Source organism: Poecilia reticulata, chromosome 18 (genome assembly GCF_904066995.2).
Source record: "Poecilia reticulata chromosome 18, P_reticulata-male-v2, whole genome shotgun sequence".
NCBI lineage: Eukaryota > Metazoa > Chordata > Actinopteri > Cyprinodontiformes > Poeciliidae > Poecilia > Poecilia reticulata.
In genome coordinates this window covers 2347324-2361491 of record NC_088847.1, presented here as the reverse complement: position 1 = coordinate 2361491, position 14168 = coordinate 2347324, and the positions used below count along the sequence as shown (strand labels likewise).

At 40.4% G+C, this 14168-nt stretch overlaps 2 protein-coding genes across 4 annotated transcripts; one reads left to right on the top strand and one right to left on the bottom strand.

Annotated features, from left to right (window-relative positions):
* Positions 1 to 424: 424 nt before the first annotated feature.
* On the top strand, positions 425 to 3727 carry ing2 (inhibitor of growth family, member 2). The gene is made up of 2 exons (XM_008434919.3): positions 425 to 719; positions 2466 to 3727. The coding sequence occupies exons 1-2, from the start codon at positions 575 to 577 to the stop codon at positions 3164 to 3166; spliced, it is 846 nt and encodes a 281-aa protein (XP_008433141.1). The 5' UTR covers positions 425 to 574; the 3' UTR covers positions 3167 to 3727.
* A 2030-nt stretch (positions 3728 to 5757) lies between these two features.
* On the bottom strand, positions 5758 to 10105 carry rwdd (RWD domain containing 4). 3 transcript variants are annotated; one of them, XM_081599207.1, is made up of 7 exons: positions 9903 to 10105; positions 9464 to 9544; positions 8188 to 8297; positions 7638 to 7788; positions 7244 to 7352; positions 6397 to 6446; positions 5758 to 6278 (listed from the first exon to the last, which is right to left on the bottom strand). In XM_081599207.1, the coding sequence occupies exons 1-7, from the start codon at positions 9924 to 9926 to the stop codon at positions 6174 to 6176; spliced, it is 630 nt and encodes a 209-aa protein (XP_081455333.1). In that variant the 5' UTR covers positions 9927 to 10105; the 3' UTR covers positions 5758 to 6173. The 3 variants fall into 3 exon arrangements, with proteins under 3 accessions (XP_081455333.1, XP_081455334.1, XP_081455335.1); XM_081599208.1 differs by having other exon boundaries at positions 7244 to 7349; positions 9903 to 10104; XM_081599209.1 differs by lacking the exons at positions 5758 to 6278; positions 6397 to 6446 and having other exon boundaries at positions 7112 to 7352.
* Positions 10106 to 14168: the final 4063 nt, after the last annotated feature.

The window sequence follows — 14168 nt, the reverse complement described above, 5'->3', positions numbered from 1 at the left end:
TTGGTCCTCCTCACCTGCATTACCTCTTGCGATTTCTACATTCCGATCGATTTCAAAGAGTGTTACTGATCATTGTTTTGGCTGGAGGAGCCAGGCAGTGGGACCATTACACATCATTTACCCAGAATGAATTGAGTAAATTCATTCTGGGTAGATGGTGACATTCCTTTGACAATATTTTAGTAAAATTTATAAAAAATGAAATAACCTACAGTATTATTGTTTTTACATCTAAAGTAAATATTCCCCAAAATATAAAAATAGACCTTGTATTTTCCAAATAAGGTCTATTTTTATAACTAACTAATCGTGGATGTCGTGTTTTTAGGAACAGTCCCATCGAGAACTTCCAGCTCTAAAGCTCCGCCTTTAGTGACGACAGCAGTAAGAGGAAGCTGAGCAATACCATAAAAGAAAGATTTCTGCGCATGCGTAGTTGTGTGAGTTTTGTTTGAAGTGAATTGCTGCTTGGAACTGCCCTACAAGCTGCAAAGTCGCCAAGCATTTTTTTTTTTACAACACATCTTTGTAATTTGCTCAGGTGTGTTTGGCGCTTCTATGCATCGCAGAGACGATGTTAGGCCATCATTATCAGAATGCGGACAAGTCGCAGCAACTAGTCAACTATGTGGAGGATTACCTGGAATGTGTGGAGTCCCTGCCTCTGGACATACAAAGAAATGTTTCTCTGCTTCGAGAAATTGATGCAAAGTATCAAGGTACCGTGTCTGCATGTTTTCGCTTTTGGTCCAGTTACGGAGGTAGAATCGGGAAACATTGACAGCTGAGTGGAAAGGTTTGTTGAAATGGAGGAGCAGGCGCGAACCTTGCGTTCCCATTTTGTGAGAAGCTTGCCGTCCTTGCTGCTCCCCACTCTGATAAACAGTACTGTTTTGTGTTAGATGTGGCCAAACACACACCACGAAGCAAATGCTTCAGAAACAAGCACCAAATCCGCCAGCGGGAATATGTTTGTGTCTCATTGCTGTGCTACACCAGACCTCATAAACTGGAGACGGTATTTACATTTTTTTTTATCGCGGCTCGCACATATAAAAGCCACGAGAAGGAGCTATATTTATCTGGAAACACCTTTCGTCAGTTGCAAAATCGGCTAAAGTATATTGCAGAAATCCCGGCTGTGTAATCGAAAAATACAAACTTTCTAAGAGGAAATCCGTAATCCTGAACGCCATAAAGCTACCGGGAAGATCATCACTGAAAACAACGTTTAAACTTAAAATGTGTATAAAAAAATATAGCTTTGATGTTTCAAGTAATGCCGAAGTTAGAAACACGCACTGTAGGCGGGTGTGATGCTTATGAATGTATTAATTTCCCAGCGTAATCTCTTCTATGACGGCATTTACTATAATCTACAGTCTTCATCATGCGATCTGGTCCTTAAGTCTATGTAGAGGCAACCGCTGGTGCACTTCTTATTTGCTGCGAAACATTAGGCTCTTCATTTCAATAACAACGAGACAGGGAGGGCCAACACGGCTAAGGTGTTGCTTCATCGCTGCAGACTGGTGAATACAAAGCACACATTACAGGAAACAGCCTCAGTCGTCATTGTTGCTTCGAGTCGAGTCAGGGTGCCGAGCAGACTACACAGAAACGTCCCCAAGCGGCGCGAGTCGGGACGGATACCAACACACCCGATTGATTGTGATGGGTTATAAATCTTCGGGGACTTGAACATTTCCAACTCTATTCTCCGTTTGCTCCTTCTGTGAACCGCAGAGCTGGACAGGCTCTCCTGAACAGCCCCCCACCCCCTCACAGCATCTGGGTGCCGTCATTTCCTGTAGGCAGGGATTTCGGTTCAGCCCTCCTTCTTTTCTTATTTGACCGTTCTTACTGGTAAAGTCCAGCTCCTGGTTGTCCCGTGTGTGGATGAATCTAGAGAAAACCCCCTGAAACTATTCTTCCATCTGTTGACTCCCAGGGTCCCACTTTATGTGGGGACCAATGAAGACCTCTGTGTCTAATGTTGCCTTCTAGAATATTTACTGAACTGTGAATGAAATATCTGCATAAGGAAATTTACATTTTGGAACGACTGAAATCTTTGTTTTAATCTAGTCTAGGGTGATGACAAAGGTGTTTTAATGGAGTGAAAGGTGTGCATAGCTATTCTGTAAATTCAGATTTTGGAGGTTGAATATTGTTGCAAAAATAAACACCCCCCTTACTTGACAAGACCCATGTAGCTAACTGTGACCTTCATGGCTCAGGAGGTACGAGGTACCATTGCTCTCCTATGTAATTCTGCTTGATTCACATTTCCCTTCAGTGGTCCATCTGGGATTTGTCCCATTGAGCTCAATTTCTTAAAATAAATTTTATCGTTATTGTTTCAAATTTCTTTGTTTTGAATAAAAAAGGCTTAATCCCTGATAAACGACTGTAAACCTGGTAAGATGTTCAAACACATTAATTTGTGTGCTCGTCTTTTGCAGAGGTGCTGAAGGAGGTGGATGAAGTGTTTGAGAAATACAAAGGTGAACAGGACTCGGCTCAGAGAAAGCGATTGCAGATCCAGCTGCAGAGGGCTCTGATCCTCAGCCAGGAGCTGGGAGATGAGAAAATCCACGTAGTGACTCAGATGACCGAGCTGGTGGAAAACCGCTCCCGCCAGATGGACTCTCACTCCCTCTGCCTCCAGGAGCCCAGCGAAGCCGAGCGGCTCACCACGGAGCGACGGTCCAGCATCCAGGAGTCCCCGGCCCCTGAACGTACCTCCAACCGGCGCCCGAGACGCCAGCGGAACAGCGAGAGCCGCGACTCCACCCACCTGTCTGCCAACGGCTCCCTGGTGGATGATCCCGTGGATGAACTGACCCTGCCCCCGCCACGAGAAAAGAAGTCCAAGTCTTCAAAGAAGAAAAAACGCAAATCCAAGCAGGAGAGAGATGCCTCACCAGTGGACTTCACCATCGACCCCAATGAACCCACCTACTGTTTGTGTGAGCAGGTCTCTTACGGGGAGATGATCGGCTGCGATAACGACCAGTGCCACATTGAGTGGTTCCACTTCTCTTGTGTGGGTCTCACCTACAAACCCAAGGGAAAGTGGTACTGTCCCAAATGCAGAGGAGACAATGAAAAGACAATGGACAAAAGCCTGGACAGGAACAGAAAAGATCGCAGGTCCAGGTAGTGACTCACCTGGAACTCGTTTCCATCCTGAGGAAAGAACAGGTTCTACTTTAGGAGCACAAATGAATAATTAGCTGCAGCACTTAGAAATCAAGAACTTGGACGAATGAACTGGTTCCTGCAGGCTGCTGGGAGCCAAGCGGCTTTATTTGAAGCTGCCCTCTTCCACACAATTGCTGTTTATAAGATTTATTTTAGAGTCAAGATTCGTTTTAATTTGAATAAAGTATGAAGACAATGAAAGCTTCCTTAGACGTACTTAAACCTTGTTTCTCTGGACCAGACTCCTATGAAGAAAGATAATCCAGTTATTCTTAAGTTTTGGCTGCATTTTTTCTTTATTTGAGGATTTTTAAAAAGTTCTACCTGATCAGAATCTGTGTTGAACTCTTCATACATTGATGAATTCTAAAAGATAGCCTTAAAAGTTAAGTATGTTCATCAGAGACTCAGAATTTTATTTGGGAAAAGATTGTTGATGGGAGATTGATATAAAGTTGTTTGTGTTTTCACCATTATGTATTTTTGTTTTATACCCATTAAAACAATCAGTGGTCACTAACTTACCATTCACTTTTCATTTGCTGGGAAAATCCCAGAGGAAACATTCTCCTAGAGTACTGTAGCATGTTGGAATCAGTCTCCTCTTATGACCTGTAACTTAAATACAATTTTGTTAATCTTTTGGTAAGAAATAATTTCTCTCTAGTTTCAAAAATTTGACGAGGTTCCCATTTGCTTTTAAAACTTTAAGAGATAAATGTTTTAAGAGGATTTTGAAATTTTAATCATATTGCAAATTCTTTGAATGGTAAAAGAATAAACATTACTTTCATACTGTAACACTTTTTTTTACTTCTATGCCATATGCTCGGTTTCAATTTAGTTATCCATGTAGCATCAATTCACAACAAATGTGGCACTTTGCAAGTCATTATTTCAATTCAGTCATGCATTCATTTCAATTAATACTTATTAAACAGTATATTAAACTCAGTTTATTATTCAAATTAGTTTTAAAAGTTTCTAAGGAAACCCAGTAAAGCTTTTGAATTGTTGACCTGCAGCATTCCTTCCTTCAGGAAGAACACAGCGACAACGATCACTTGCTTTGTGTTGAGTTTTCAGCAATCCCTCCTACAGAGCATGCATGGAGCGACCCTCCCATGGTCTTAATTTGGACCCTTCTGGTTTTTTTGTCTATGCATTTCAAGGTTGTTTTTTGTGTCCTGGAAACTAATGGTCTGACAGGACAACCTCCCCGCTTTCCTGCTGTCTGATCATAACGTTTTGTCACACTACCCCGAAGACCGCGGGAGAAGAAAACCTCCAGCAGAACCAGATGGACCAGAATGCACAAGAAACAGAAGAGCTGATGTAGGAATTCTTTGTTTTAGTTCAAATTAGTTTTAATTTGTTAACCCTTCAGAATCCATCACCTACTTTGTTCTGTTTATCAGAGGTCAGGTTGCAGAAGGTTGTGGACTTCTCTCCCCAGAAACACTCCCAAGTTCCTCATAGTGGATCCTTAAGGAAACTATTAAAACCACTGAAAGAAAATCTAAGATTAAAGTCAGAAATCTTTATCTTTAGTGGTCCTAATCTTCTGCCATAGATTCTAGTGGGTTACTGTATGAGAACAGAAGCAGAGTTCTGATAAAAGTCTTAATACTATGGAAAAATAAGTTTTAATGTATTTTTTATGCTGGAACTTAACTGGGTTGCAAGCTTCGAACTGCAAAGATGAGTTGTAGACAAACAAGCATTAATCTCAAACAGGCAGTTGAATAGCTACCAGAGATCTTAAAGATCACTGGAAAGCCTTCCTTAAAGCTAATGCATTTTAGCAAAAGCTGCTCTTTGATTCTGAGTTAACTAGTGGTCAAGCAAAAGAAAGTAGTGTTACATTAATGACCTGGAGAGAAACAACAGGGATTGTTCTGTTCCAATGTTAGGAAATCATGGAGAACAAACAAAATAGTCTGTAGTTTTGATTTTCATTAACATGTCAGAACATTGATTAAAGTTCTTGTGTTCCCCACCGCTAGGAGATCTCTTAAAATCAAATTTCATCTGATCACTCTACAAAGCAACCATAAAATCAGTTTTATTGCCAAAAACTCGGAAATCCTTCCTCCCACAGCTGCAACAATCCAGATCCATCACTGTTCTCAATGTGTTTACATTTGTTCAATCATTAGCAGTTTTACTCATTTCTGCTATTATTGCATCTCTTTTTCTGCACTGCACTGATTAACTGTATTATAAACAGTGTTTACTTTTTAATATAAAATACACATGAAAATTATGTACATTTATAAAGTTATACTCAGATCCACATCTCTTGGGTCAGAGTACACTATTTTCATTTCTGAGAACTATACACTGTTTTTTGTTATAATATTGTACAGTATAATATTAATTCTGAAATTTGATATATTTTTAACACTTTTTGAACTTTTGTGTTAACCTGCATACCTCAATGCCTGTGTTACACCCGAGTGTCCCCAGTGTGGGGCAATAAAGGACATGTCTATGCTATTAAGCTAAACTGCACCAGGAATGAGTCTGTCTTTTAAAATAAACAAGCAGTTGACAAAATGTGGGTTTATTTATATATATAAACATTTCCAGATTTACAATTTATAAAGAAAACAGGAAAATGATGAGTAATATTTTCTGTTGCATAAAAATGTCTATTCTTTAAGAAAGTCACACAGCATCTTAAAGTAACAGCGGAACACTAGTTTAGAACCAACATTAATGTGTTCAGTGAGTAACGCGAGACTGAAAACATGGCAGTGACAGCAAGTGTGAGCAGGTGAAGCTCTGCCCTGATGGAGGACAAACAGCCTGCTCAGCTGACCAGAGCAGGAACACCAGTGATGGGGTGAGTTTATGGCAGCAGCAGCTGAGTGTCCCACACCCCTGCAGCTGACTGTGAAGTTATCTGCAGCACAACAGCAGCAGCAGCAAGTTTGGAGTTCAAGCATGTGACAGCCTCTGCTCTAGTCGTCATCCTTTCCTCCAGTTTTACTCAGCTGGACATGAGGGAAAATAATGAGGTCAATTATGAAAATATAATCGGTTAAGAAACTAGTTGTACTTACATGCTGGAGGTTGGTCAAGCAGCCATTTTAAAAGGAACAGAAAAGGAAAAGTCAACATGAATGAGAGCTCAAAAAGTCTTCAGTTTGGCCATCTAGTGGAGAAACACGGTACTGCATATACCTTAATCACATCAACCCAGTTCCAGCCTCTTGGCAGCTCCCCTTTATGGTCTGAAAGCATTAAGAATACTTTAGGAGTGGACAACAGAATAAAGACATAGGAAATATGTGAAAAATAACTATTACCTTGGTTATACAGCTTAAATGCTAAATTACAGTTAAGAGTCAGGGAAAAGGTCTGAATGCACGTTGATTTGTTCGCCAACATTTGAATGTATTCTAAACAGAACTTAAAAATCACCTTCAGTTTGCTTTCTAAAGCATTATCACTTTTTCTGTTTGACACTGAATGCACCATAAGCAGAAGTGGGAATGTATCATTATCATTGTTATAATATTATTCCGCATTAGTTCATGTACTAATTGCATTTTGCCACTTTACAAACCTACTACATAAACTCATGGAGCTCTGGAGCAGCTGCAGAGATCTACAGCTCAGGTGTGACTGCAGTTGTCAGGACAACGAACGGTGATGCTGTCCACAATTCAAGCTGGAATGGTTTACATCAAAACATGTATACATGTTAGAACGGCCTAGCCCAAGTCCAGACTTGCCTAAATCCGACTGAGAATCTGTGGCAGGAACTGAAAAATGATGTGAACAGATTCTTTTTACCCAATCTGACTTCTCCAGTTTTTTCACAAAAAAAAGTAAAGATTTCAGTCTGTGGATGTGTAAAGGCAGACTCACTAACGCTGAATACAAATGGACAACACACTTTTCTGATTTTTATCTGTAGTTACATTTTTATGCACTACAACATTTTAGAGCTGCTCAGAACTAGCTTTCTTCAGTTACTCGTTGCATTATTATTCATGTCCATATAAAACATGAGCGAATATGCCACCTGTTTTGTTGATCATTCTTCTTTTCTGTGCTTTTGTCAGTTGCTCCTTCTTTTCTCTCTTCTTTGCTACAGAGGGAGTCGTCACCTCAGTGTTGGATGTCAGGGTCTGCTACACACAAACATTAATGTGCTATTTTTATCAAACCCCAACAGATTATATTTTGAATCTTTTATCATATGACGTTTGAAAACAAAAAAAACAACAAAAAAAAACTATGCAACAAAAAAGCAAGGTTGGGAAAATGTTATCTGCTTAATAAACTGCCTTTCCAACTCAAAAGAATTAATAAAAAATTCAAACATCTCGAATAAGTGAGCAGGTTTACTGGAACACAATCTTTGCTGCAGTCACTCTTAGAAAAGCAGCAGAGGGATGAAGTTTAAGCACACTGACCACAGTAGTCACAACAGGCCTGTGGTTCTCCATGAGCTCCTCCTGGTTCTCCTTTGCCCACTCAAACAGAGTGTACATCATGGCAGAGCCCAGGTTGGCCTCCACCTGCTGCTCCAGCTTCGACAGGATGAGCTGCTTCGTCTCTGCAGAGCTGTTAGCACAAACAAACCACAGCAGACCGTCTCCTACAGTACTTTACTCGGATTTTATGTGGTAAACCAACAGATAGTAGAGATAGTAGGAACAAGTGGAAGGAACATGATGAGTGGTTTTAAAATAAATCATAAATACAGATCTGAAGTGGCCTGTGGTTCTCCATGAGCTCCATCAGGGCTCCATCAGGAGCTCATGGAGAACCAGGAGGAGTTTGCTGAATTACTTTAAAGTCATTCAGTTTGCTGACCGGTGGGTATGACTAGAAGAGAGTGATGTCAACAGTCCATCTACTGGTTGAACTGGTTCTTGCGGTCTGCTCAGAGCAGTTCTATGGTGGAACATGACTACCATCAAAGCGGTTTACTTTGACTGAACCCCACTGCTTGCAGCTTACATCCTGTTGTTGAAAAAGGCATCCAGGGAGATTTGTGGAGCTGTCTCTGGATACCTGTCCGGCCAGCTGATGTCCAGGATAAATGCTTTTGTGTCCTCAAGGTTTCCAACCTGTTACACAATATTCAACCAAAAGGCCAAAGGTAATAATCAGGAAATGGACAATAGAAATTTCAACAAATTTGCTATGATTTGTCTAACAAAAGGTTTCTGCACTGGAACAAACATTGTATTTCGTGACTCCAATACACACTATGTTCAAATTGTGTTGGTATACTGAAGAATAAGAGAACTAAAAATGTATCCATCCATCCATTCATCCATCCATCCATTTTCTGTACACCCTTGGCCCTCAGTGGGGTCAGGAGGGTTGCTGGTGCCCATCTCCAGCTAACGTTCCGGGCGAGAGGCGGGGTCACCCTGGACAGGTTGCCAGTCTGTCGCAGGGCAAAATATTGCATGTAATGCATATTAACATTTGGACTAAATCCATGGTTCTGATGCTTGAGATGCTTTGTTGCGCCAGTGGATGGACTCTTGGACATCCTGAAGCCATCTTCTTTACTTCTCACCACGGGTTTTCTTACAAGTGAGGTCACTTTGAAGCAAAGCAATGATGGTTGCACACTTTTCTTTGAAGGCAACCATTACTAAGAAAAGACAACAATGATTTCAAGAACCTCTATTTAGGGATGCACCGATAAATTGGTCCTGATTTCCTTGATTTTAGGAGGTCAATGTGAAACTGATCTTAACCATCAGTTCTTCTTCCTCTCTGCAATGGCCTGAACATCAGCCACTGCTCTCTAATGCTCTGCCATGAGGCAGGGCTGACGTCTGCAGTTAACAACAGTCACCCCACTGTTAGTGATTTTGCTAAAATATTTAGCTACTTTTCAGACAAAAAAAAAATTGGCAGGTAAGGTAAGGTCAAAGGTCAGTGATCAGCCAGAAAGCTGCCATTGGTGCACCCCTAAATCTGTTTCTTCCGCAGCACATAGTCTTGCTAGGCAGTCAAAACAAAATTTCACCAGGATTTTGTTTATGTGCCGGTGATGTAACTATAAATGAGTGAAGATTGCTAATCATTTTTTGCTTCTTGAAGCTTAAAAATATGCACAACAACAAATATACATCAAAACACGCTGAACAATAATCTGATGGTGCTCTGATTTGCCAGTACTTGAACAAAAGTTGCAGAGCTTAAAAAGCACAACATTTGAGTCCCTGTGAGTGCAGGAGCCGGTGAAGGGAACAGAGCAGAGGATGGTACCCACCCTGAACTGGAAGGAAACTGGGCTGATCTCCTTGAAGCACTCATCCCCTTCATAGATGGAGCGAAGAGCTTCCAGCTCCATCTTGGAGAAAAAAAAAGGACAAGAATTTGATATCATATCTGCAGCAGAGCAGATCATCTGAAAATGTGACTTTTTTTTTCTTTTTACCAAAACAGCAACACAATGTTGCAGAATAATAATGTTGAAACACGACTCATGTTTATGTAGATGTCGAATTACGGTGAATGCCAGTAGCATCTGCCCTTAACTTCATTAACTTGTAACAAAGGTGATACGTCCTGTGGTAGACCTTTTCTGGCTAGTTCTGATCAGCAGAGCTTTGCTAACAGCTAGCCTGTTTGCTGTCTGACGCTCCAGTGTATTTGTAGAGTTTTAGCATCTAGCTGCTAACAGCAGCTAGCCTCCAGCTGCTTCATACCTCCTGATCCTCGTTAGCCGTCATGTTGCCCCTTCAGCTTCTACGTCATATGGTCCACACGCACAGTTTCACTCTAAAATAGACACAGTTAGCAACACATTGCTGTCTTTACACCGTCACCAGTAACCGTAACTGATAATGTTACAACTTCCGAAGCCGGGTGCAATCAGGAGTCCCACATGACAGCGCACGCATGCGTAGTTGAATGCACATGGCTGGGACGTCGAGTTTTACCACAAAAATAGAGAAATGGATTTTGCGCCACTGTTTCAGACCTGTGAGGACACTGTTGCAGTAATCAATGCGACTAAAGATAAATGCATGGATGAGTTTATCTAGATCATGGGTGCTCAAATTTTTTGAGACCAAGATCTACTTTTTCTCTCACCAGCCGCCTGAGATCTACCTCATGACACAAAGACATAAAAATTGCAAATTAAACTCTATTGACTTATTTTATATGCGAATATACATCAGTTATAGCAGAAATAATAAAGTGATAGAAAACCTAATCCAGTTTCTTCCTCAGTGAGATTCTGACACTGGGAGCTGCTTACTGGTTTCTGGTTACTGGTTTCTCAGTCAGAAGCTGGTTGCAAACCTGACGCCAGCAGGTGTCAGTCAGTCATGGTAGATCTGAAATTTGGTTTGATGACCTCGATATGAGAAACTACAGACTGATAGGGGGAACCAAAGAGCCCAATAAAAGTAAAGGCAAATCTTCTGAAGTCGGGATATAATTAATTTAATTTCACATAATTATCGCGGTAGAATTTGTTAAAACGTAATGAAATATATTTGTCCTATTTGATGTTTGTTGTGACGTATGCTCACAAACGAACGAGGTAATTAGTCCAAGTTTGTCGTTTATTGAATGTTCAGAAACTACAGCAGGTGTGATGAGCCACAGCAAAGGTAAAAAAAAGGTAAAACAACCCGAACAGACTATCAACTGAAAACATCTCCTACCTTTTTACTCTCTTTGTCTTTTAAGCACACCCGTTGCCGTGGCAACCGCCTGCACCCCGCAAGCCGAGCAAAGATTAGGCTACATTAAAAACATAACATTCAGTCCGTTACGATATCAGGTTTCCAGGCTTGATGTTTATTTCTCGATTATTAATAAGCCTCTCATGAACACAGCGGTGGTTGAGTAGCTAATTTAAACTCCTGCTCTGCTCGTCAGTCGGTCTTTGAGTCGTTTTTTTTTGTTTGTTTGTTTTGTTAATGGAACCGAAACGCACAGAATTGAGCAACACCTTGTTGAAACAATAATTACTGAGATTATTAATTTTAACATGTTTCGTTTACTTTTTATAATTATTCTTTTTTAATGAAGCTACAAACGTTTAGGATCTTAGTGAATATTTTTGATAAGCCTATCAGAAGAGGAAGTGCTGGACTCAGCGTCCTGGCGGCGTTCAGTTTGTCACCTGCCGAGATGGACTCGAAACCTTTCCGCGATCGACGTATTGAGCACCCCTGATCTAGATCTTATTGGGACATTAGTCCTCTAACCAAGGGTGAAAGTAAGGGGGTACCGCAGGGGGCTGCCTACCCCTAAAAGATTTAGGGGGGTGCGCAGTACCTGCAAGAGAGGAGAGCGGCTGTCTGCTGTAAAACATGAATAGGTTCACTGTGAGTTCACCCACTAAAATAACAGAGCAGGAGTTTAAAATGAACTAATCAACCACCACTGTGTTCATGAGAAGTTTATTAATGATCACAAAATAAATATCAAGCCTGCAAACCTAATATCGTAATGGACTGAATGTTATGTTTTTAACATAATCTCTGGTCGGCTTGTGTAGCGCAAGCGGTTGCCATGGCAACGGGTGTGCTTAAATGACAGAGAGAGACTGAGAGTAAAAAGGTGCGAATCGTTTAGAGTTGATCATCTGTTCGGGTTGTTTTACCTTTTTTTTTTTTTACCTTTGCCTTGGTGCATCACAGCTGCTGTAATTTCTGAACTTTCAATAAACGACAAACTTGGACTAATTATCTCGTTCTTTGTGAGTATATGTCATTTACAAACATGGTAAGTATGTTTCACTAACTAACAAACTAATGGCTTCCACCGCCATAATCATGTGTAATTAAATTAATTGTCTAATATTAAAAAAAAGTTTGGCGCTGTTGGGCTCAGAGTCTGAGAGGCTTTTCCTTTATCAAACTGTTTTGTTTTTTGCCTTATTTAGTGGAAATATTGATGTTGATGAGACTTTCTCCAACCTTTTTCAACCTTTATAGCTCCACTGTTGAAACTGAGGCTCTAACATTCACAAATGACAGTGAAATAAAATCCAGTCCAACATCTGGTTTGAGGTGATTCTCTGGAACATGTTGGAGGAAAAATATCCCAACTTCAGAAGATGAGGCTCTGTGGTTCCTCCTATCAGTATGAGAGTCAGGGTGAGGAGGCGCCATGTTAGGAAGAGAAGTGGAAGTTGGAGGATCTTCAGAACAAACATGCTGGGCTACTGATTATCCCTCTATCTGGACACAGGATCAATAGAACCAGTTTAAAAGCTAAAATGAATGGTTATATGCCAGACATGGAAAACTGGAATGCAAAAAAATTAATCAGCACAGAAACTCTAAAGCACACAAAGAAGCAATATATATTTGTCATAGTACCCCCAAGAATTTGAAACTACGTTCACCCCTGCCTCTAACCCTTGAAATGTTCTTCTGGTGATAAAAGGCCGTCTTTGAAACTGTATGACCTAAACATAGACACCAGATGGCGCTAAAAGCTTTAATTTAAAGTGATCACATTCAGAAAGCCTAACTTTTGGACCAGTTCCGGTACTACTTTGTCCTCACATGGTTCTGTCAGCATTCTACTGAACAGACTAAAAACGTTTAAATTGTCTTAATCTTTAAGAACTAATTAAATAGTGGACTAATTGATGCACAGAAATTTAACAGTTATTGAAAGTCAACAATACAGCTTTCTCAAAATAGTTGCTGATATTTAAGTTGTTTTTAAATTTGGCAATTAATTGATTTCAAGCAAGAAGTACAAATTGTTTCATTGACATAAAACGGATACAATGTTTGTTATAAAATACACTTTGTTTCATCAGCTGTGAACAGCTATTTTTGAGTCCAGCCATGGATTCTCTGTCAGACTGAACTCTGGGCTTTGACTGGACCACTCCAGAACAACCACCTTGTTGTCTTCAAACTATCTGTGTACAGCTTTAGCTGGACGCTTTGGCTCGTTGTCTTACTTTAAATAAATATTATCTTAAATTGTAGTTCTCAATTAGGTAGAAACTAATTGTTCTTAAGAATTTCTCTAAATTTTGCATTCATTTTGCCTTGTACCTTTACGAGCCTTTCACCTGGTAAAAAAATGTCCCAATGGCATGATGCTATGACCACCAACATGGTGGAGAGCACAGTGGACATGTTCTGCTTGTTGTGCAATATTTGATGTTCATCAAACATCATCTGATCACCAAAAAGCTTCTTTTTGGTCTCAAAAGACCAGATAACTTTCTTCTGTTGGATCATGGAGTTTCCTTAAGATTGGAGCTGACTTTTCTTTAACAGCGACTTCCTTAATGCTTCTCTCCCATAATGCTTTGACTCAAGAGATTTCAAACCAACTGAATTTGCCCTGACTTTCCAACTTTAAAGTAATTCAGTTTGCTCTGTCCACCAGATAATAGGTCAACATTCAATGACTATTTCTTTGTTTTTCCATTTCAGAGGCACCAGTTTCTAGCAATGTCATATATGGCTGTTTTCTGTTTAATCAGAGAACATACTGGATGTTGCTTGACTCTGAGAAGTGCTCCAAATCTTTGCCATCTCTTTCATGCAGTCTCAGCGGAACCCCTTCCCACCCAGTTATGGTATGTTCAATTATCCTTCCCTGCTCACAGTCTTCCTCATCAACCAGCTCCTGAACTCTAGATTCCCAGTGCGCCTCTGCTCCTCCTCCTCCCAAACCCATTGACCTGGAGATGCATCACTTAATGCATCCTTAGATGTATTTTAATTGTATTCTTAATGTTTGGTGCTATTTCAAAAGCATCTGGAACTGAAGCACCAAACTTCGAGAAGATTGTGTTGACAGTGGCAGGAGTTCATCCTGTAATCGGTGGGTTGCTGGCTTGATTCCTGGTCTGTCCATCTTCAATGAAGAAAAAAAGGCAACTTATCTTATACTATTAAAAAAATATTCTGTAGCTAGACACCCTGGACACCGAAAGCTTGTTTTTTTCAATAACAGTAAACATATCCTCTTTTGAT